This window comes from Salarias fasciatus, chromosome 8 (assembly GCF_902148845.1).
Source record: "Salarias fasciatus chromosome 8, fSalaFa1.1, whole genome shotgun sequence".
Lineage (NCBI taxonomy): Eukaryota > Metazoa > Chordata > Actinopteri > Blenniiformes > Blenniidae > Salarias > Salarias fasciatus.
Genome location: NC_043752.1, coordinates 17,508,792 through 17,515,552, shown reverse-complemented (window position 1 = coordinate 17,515,552; position 6,761 = coordinate 17,508,792). Strand labels below are relative to the sequence as shown.

Sequence of the window (6,761 nt, the reverse complement as noted above, 5' to 3'; positions counted from 1 at the left end):
TACATTTGGTACAAAGCAGTTAATAGGATTGCGTCGAGTAAAAAGAAGCCAGTGTATGTACAGTATTTACAACAGGAGAAGGAGGAAGCAGAACGTGTTAGTTATTGCTGGCTGGCCTGGTGGAGGTTTGAGAGAAATCTTCACTGGAGTCCCTTTAAAACATGTGCTTGTTCCTCACAGTCGCTGCACTGTGAGATACTTAAACAAAAAATAAATACTATAAACATCTCTGGAAGAAACTAACAAAAAAAAAAAAAGAAGAAGAAGAAGCTCTGTGTGTGAAATGATTCCTGTGAAGGCAAGAGTCAAAAGGTGATCTAAGATGTCGGTGAATTCTTCTTCACATCTGTCGAACAATGACGGAGAAACGAGCAGAACAAAGAGTTAAAACGAGTTATTGTTGGTCTGAGGTACAACAACACAGTTTCTGTCTGCAGATGGAAACCCTAAGAGGAAAAAACATCCATTGTTTTTACAAATAACAGTAAAAAAAAAAAAAAAAAAAAAAATCACTGAATTGATTTAGTTAACGTTCTAAAAGCAGACTATCTTATATTTCTGAGGTACGTTTTTTTAAGGCATTTTATGTTGTTTTTTTTTTAATGAGTGCAGGACATTCCCATGCAGACCTGAACTCCTGGGTTAGAGTGGATCTGCACCTCAGACAGGTTGTTTCCCTCCCTACAGTACATTCCACCCGGCATTCCCACATGTTAGCAGTTTGAGATCGTGTGTCTAGTGTTTCAAGCATCCTGTCCTTCCAGCACCAGAACAAACATGTGACTTCAGGGCCTGCAGCAGGCAAAAAAAACAAAAAACTGAGCAACGCTAGAGCCTGTGCTGCAGCGGAGGGTCCGTGTTGGTCCGAGGAGACCCCGTAACAGTGCATGAGTTCAATACGTACACAGAGTTACCGGCAGGGACGAAGGCGAAGGAGTACGATTCCCTAATTCCACCTAAAGTAGCTACATTCAAACGGCCTTAATGTGCCGAACAGTACGTCACACTCACATGTGATAAATGACCATGAGCTTGTCTAAAACCGCCCCCTGCTGTGGAGGGGATCAAACCGTGTTACATTCACTGGAGTCCGTCTGAGAGAAGCGGCGCGGCGTTTCTGAATCGGGCCGATGGAGGCCTCCCAGACGTTCACCATCGACGGAGTGGAATAGAAAGGCACACTAAGACGATACCGCTGGTTATAATGCTGTTACAGTCCCTACGCGGGCGGGGAGGGGGCGCTCTCCGCAGCTCACCGCCGGGTCTGCACGGAGAGCGTGAGAACTCCACCATCTAATAAATTAAAATGGTTCGATATGTGGTCGAGGTGCAGCCCGGCGGCCAGAGTCCACAACCCACGGTCCAGAGAGTCCTCGTCCGGGCGGCGAAACCAGCTGCTGCTTCGGTCCGTCACATCTGGTTTTCCAGAGGAAGATGAGGCTGCGGGGGTCAAAACGACACAATCACATCCCTGCTTCTGTTTTTTTTTTTTTTTTTTTTTTTTTTAAAGATGTTGAACTTGATTAAGTGCAGAAAAAGTTCATCCTGACTGGGCCGAACCGGGAAAATAGAGCCATGACAGCCAAATGTCTATAATTTTAACAAAACCAAACAGTTACTGCTGAAAATGACTCTAACCTCAACATAAAGTCAATTTTAAAGAAAACTTCTGGTGCAAAATACAGTGAAATGTCACAAAAAGCTGTTGCATTATGGGCATGAGTATTACGGCTTTGATATCTCAGCTCAGATCTCAGTGCACTGTTGTGTCTGCTGCTCTTAAGAAATTTATTTTTTTTAAAAATCAATGTTTTCTTTGAAACTTTCACCATTTTCTTGGTGGTTTGGCCAGACTGGAGCCTCTTTTGGGCCGGATTAGGTCCACAGGCCTCATGTTTGACAGCCCTGTTTTTTTTTTTTTTTGACAAAATAAATCCGTGTGTGTGTGTGTGCGCGCGCGCGCTAATTCAACCACAGATTACTCTTCTGATAAATCAGATCAACACATGAAAGCTGATACTCACTGAACTGTTTAAGCTTGATAAAGAGGCCCCGCTGTTTCCTCAATAGGCTCTGCGGAAAAAAGAAATAAAGACAAATAAACGTGTGTCCTTCCAGTCAAGCTTTCTGTCGTAAACTTTTTATTTGTGAAGTGCAGGTGTTTCTAATAAAGCACGACCAGCCGATGGAACTCTGCCGTCAGCGTTTCACCCTTCAGCAGCGGTGTGTTTCCATCTGCGACACGCTGCAGCGGATTCACACCGTTTCAGTCATTTCTAAGCTGAAACACGCCAGAGGCGGCGGAGGAATCGTATTTTCACAGAGAGGCGCGAGCCGAGGCGTCCGGCCAGCTCTACCTCGTAGAGGTCGCTTGTGTGACTTCCGCCGGTGCACCATGACCCCGATGATGAGCGCCGCCCCCACCAGGACGACGGCCAGCACGGAGAAGCTGGTGATGGCCGCCAGCTTCCACACGTCGTGCGTCTCCTCCACCGAGTTACCTGAAGAAGCCAACCACACAGGAGAGGTCAGCTGGCGGAGAGCAGGGAGGCCGGGGTGACCCCTGAGGTCAACGCTGTTTCAAACATGGTTCTTTGACTCGGGGTCTCACATGTGTTGCAGGACGGGGTCTTGGGGTACTGCTTGCACGACGAACAGGACACGCAGACGTCCAGGTCCGAGTTCCAGAACTCTGTGATGCCACACTGACCTGCAAACAGGAGGACAACGTGGATCAGAAATCCGAAGAAATATTTCTTCTTATGAAAGAAAAAAGCTGAATTTATCAGCGTGACGTTCCTTCTGTTCCTGTAAAGAGCAGGATGCGCCGTCACAACGTGCTTCCTCTGAATTGTTTTGCTGTGCATGTGCCACTTCCACAGAATGAAAGTGTGTTTCTGCGAAGGAGAAGCCGCCGCCGCCGCCACCGCCGCCACCGCCGCCGGCAGCAGGGCTCGCACAGACAGTCTCCCCCCTTGTGGATACAATAGAAAGCTTCATCTCTTTTTATGGTCGCAGGACAGCTGAACAATTAAAGCTGTGCACTTCCTCTACGATATGTGACCAAACCCAGCCCGGGCTGTAGACGCCGTGCGGGTTTTCTCTCTGCAGGTTTAACAGATCCTGTTTCAGAGATCGTGCACGGAGGGGTGATATTACAGCCTAAACAACGCAAAGACAGTCGAACAACTGAGTGAATTAATGCCAGACATGACGGCCCTGCAGGACAGAGTTCACATTATGTTCATTCTTCCCTTTCACTGCAGCCAGTAGAAGTTATTTCTCCTTCGCAGTGATAATAGAAAACTAACCCCAGCCTGCACTGACTCATCACTTGTGGCATCTTTCATGTTCAGACTGGGAGCTTCAGTCACTACTGAAAGCAAAAGACGTAAAACCAAAGTGGTTGAATGACTGAGCAGGAAGCTGCGACCGCTTCGCCGACAGCATGAATATTGTAACATCGAGCCCAAGAAAAGAGAAGCGAAAACCGGTGGAGCACGTAAACAGAAACTGGAAAGTACAGCGGCGGACGTGATGAGTTTACGGACAAGTGAAACAATGAAATTAAAGCATCAGAGGCTGCAGACACACTCCTGTGTGTCAGGGCTGTGCAGGGAGTGACATGCAGCAGTGGACCAGGTGTGTGGAGGGACGAGAAGGTGAACATCCTGCCTGCAGCACACACAAGGATGAGCTGGAAAGGGGAGAGTATGGGGACGCGTCAGTGTGAAGAGAAAGATGATCGGTCAAAAAAGAAGCAGAGTCACACAGAATGAGGCTTCTTTTGAAGCGACGGACAGAATTAGAGCTGAACGCTTCTTCTGGATGGAAGTTTGACACCGGGCAAGCTGAAGGGACACCAGTCCAAAGAACGCCAACGACTTTATCCTCAGAGGAAAGGAACTCATCGCTACTGAATATAAAAGACGCTGTGTGTACCCAAAGTTTGGGTATTAGCAGTAAACATGTTTCCTGAGGCCATGTTTAACCTCCTCCAGAGCTCAAAGTTCTCCTTGGCGTTGATTCCTGAAGAGTTTGTCCTCTGATGGTCTCCAGCAGACCAGTGTGACTCTTTCTCCACGCAGCTCATTAATGAAGCCACCTGCTGGAGGAGTCATGTTTGAGTCATTCTGACCTCCGACTCTGCGGTTACGTTCCAGCCACTCGCCGGGGCCCCCGGGGAGTCGCTCCGTCCTCCTCGCTTGACTCATTTCAGAGGCCTGGTCACAGTAAAGAATGTGTCACGGTCCCTGTAAACATTTCTCCTGATGATTTCAGCGCTGCATCACCCTGCTGGCCTCTCCGGCTCTGGAGGCTCGGAGAGTATCGAGGAGGAACTGAACCTTGACCGCTGGCTGACCTCTGCGGCCAGCTCTCGTTCAAAACCACAGATAGTAAAAACAATAACAGAACTAAGCACTTTGAATGTGTTCTCCTGTGATTCTCCATGTTTAACCTGCTGTTTTGATGTGGTTTTTTTAAGCAGAATATGGGAACGACTGGAAGTCTGCAGCTCATGATTAGAGGGCCCAGAAAACCTCAGCACTGACTCCAACAAAGGGTGTTTTTGGGTGTGGGGGTGCTCTGTTTTGTCATGAAATGGAAGGGGGTGGGTGGATCAGCAGCTGATGGCCAGATGTAGGGAATGCTTCACACAGAGAGCCCAGATCAAACATGTTTTCACTTTACTTCGTAAAAAAAAAAAACGCACTTAGTGACTTTAACGCCCGAGGAAATGATCCCAGCCTTTCTAATTACACGAGAATGTGTGTTCCTGGTGCAATCCGAGTCTGGTGGGATGGGATTAAATCCAGACTCCGAGGGGCCGTGGAAACACGGCGAAGTGCTCCTCTTTGAATGCGTGAAGAGTGTGGAAAAGGGGAGCGGGTCGGTGCGCTCTTTCCATGCGGAGCGCAGCGCGGCTGGACGGGGTGAAATAAGGCGATCGGAATGCGGAACCGGTGAGAAACGCAGCTGGTAAAGGAAGCGGTCCTGTAAGCAGAGCCGTTATCTGACTCCATTAGAGGTGGGGGGTGGGGGGGGGGGGGGGGGGGGGGATCGCACCGGACACTTTCATCCATGTTATCCATAAACCGCACAGTTTTATCCAAATCCATAAAAAAAACAACCAAAAACAACACTTTGTTTCAGCTGAGTTGACAAAGCAAGAAACCAGCACGCGCTCAGTCCTTCGCGGTGTGGTAAAAAGTTGATTAAAAAGAGAAAAAAAAAGGCGTAAAGAACGGAGTTCGACTTACTTTTCTGCGCGCTGACGCCGTGCAGGCTGCTGACGGCCGCCAGGATCAGTCCGCAGAGCGCGCACGCGGAGCTAGGAGAAGCCACCATGTCTGCTCGCGATTCCCGAAAAGTTCATGTGAATCAAACAAGGCGAGGGGCTGGTTTGGAGCCTGGAAAAGCGAGCATCAGAGCGGAGTGAGTCACACGGAGGAGTCTGCGCCTTGTTTTAATAGCGCGCACACCCACGCGAGCAGTTCAGCTCCGATGAGTCATTTCCTATGTACTGTACTGCCCGCGTTCACAGGAAACTCCGCCGCTTCAGTGAAAGTTTCAATCACACACGCTTCAGGTGTGAGAATCTTCTTTTTTTTTTTTTTAAATAGTCACGTCCTTAAAGGATTTCTTTTTATGCGCAAGTATTTTTTTATTTTATTTTTTATTTTAAATTCTTTTAGCGCGCAGTCTGGAGTTAATAGTGTTCTCATTGTTATTACCACGCCTGTGCGCGTCATTCCCCACCGCCTGCCAAGAAACACAAGCTTCCTGGCACGAGCCGGCCAGAGAGGGTCCCGATCAGGAGAAAACACATGACATTCCCCAGGAAAAACGAAAAACTATCTGCTCGCTCGGAGCCTTCTGGGGGGGAAAGAGAGAGAGAGAGACAGAGAGAGAGAGAGAGACAGAGAGAGAGATAAGCTCTGGAAACACGGCCGTGATGGAGCCGCCGCTCTGCGGAGAGGGGTGGTGTTATTAGTGTCTGGGGCTGGGTGTAGCCCGCTGCTGCAGGACAAATATGCAATAACAAAGCCAGCGGACAAACTGGAGAGGGGTCACACACACACACACACACACACATGCAGCAGGATCCAGCGGTTACTGCAACATCTGGGCACTGTGGCGCACAAACCAGGGCTCAGGTGCTGTTACCTATCAAGTCATTCCTGCTACATTACTGCTCCCGAATGTCTGATAAAACTCTTTCTCTGCAGCCTGGAACTACTTTTTTCCTTTTTTTTTTTTTTTTAATGTGTGCCTTACATGGTGTGAACTGCCTTTCCCACCAGAGCTAACGTCAAACAGACGTGAACCAACCTCCCAGTAAATAGTTCACATCATCACATCAGAGCGGGGAGCGGAGGAGGAGGGGGGAGAGTGGGTTTCGTTGGCTCAATTAGGCTGAGAGCGTGTTGTTAAGACAGATGTTTTTGTACTCTGCTGTCACGGCTAACCTTTAGGAGAGCCGGGCGGCGAGGACCTGGAGCGGCTCGGCCCACTAAGGACACCCATATGAGCCGACTTTCCACTGGAGTGATTTCATCAGTAATGAGGCACTATAAGCTGCAGATGTTGTGTCAGGCTCTCCAGCGGGAACCATGGCAACGGGATGAACACACACACACATACACTCTCACTCACTCACTCTCAGGACCTTGCCCAAGGTGATCCAAACACTCCTGTATGTACTGAGCGGGTGCCAGACGAGCTGATGTCTCTCAGGCATTGTTAATACTATAGCCTAA

At 48.8% G+C, this 6,761-nt stretch overlaps 1 protein-coding gene across 1 annotated transcript; it reads right to left on the bottom strand.

The window, feature by feature from the left end:
* Positions 1 to 532: 532 nt before the first annotated feature.
* si:rp71-1c10.7 (tumor necrosis factor receptor superfamily member 12A) lies at positions 533 to 5,813 on the bottom strand. The gene is made up of 5 exons (XM_030098361.1): positions 5,262 to 5,813; positions 2,612 to 2,710; positions 2,358 to 2,501; positions 2,025 to 2,073; positions 533 to 1,440 (listed from the first exon to the last, which is right to left on the bottom strand). Exons 1-4 carry the CDS (start codon positions 5,347 to 5,349, stop codon positions 2,033 to 2,035), a joined length of 372 nt encoding a protein of 123 aa, XP_029954221.1. The 5' UTR covers positions 5,350 to 5,813; the 3' UTR covers positions 533 to 1,440; positions 2,025 to 2,032.
* Between the last annotated feature and the right edge of the window lie 948 nt (positions 5,814 to 6,761).

What these genes read in the sequence shown, in the direction of transcription:
- si:rp71-1c10.7 (XM_030098361.1), bottom strand. Translation starts at nt 5,349, where the DNA reads ATGGTGGCTTCTCCTAGCTCCGCGTGCGCGCTCTGCGGACTGATCCTG. An exon ending in GACCCCGTCCTGCAACACAT is followed by an intron (nt 2,502 to 2,611) that starts GTGAGACCCCGA and finishes TGGCTTCTTCAG; the next exon opens with GTAACTCGGTGGAGGAGACG. An exon ending in ACACAAGCGACCTCTACGAG is followed by an intron (nt 2,074 to 2,357) that starts GTAGAGCTGGCC and finishes TTTTTTCCGCAG; the next exon opens with AGCCTATTGAGGAAACAGCG.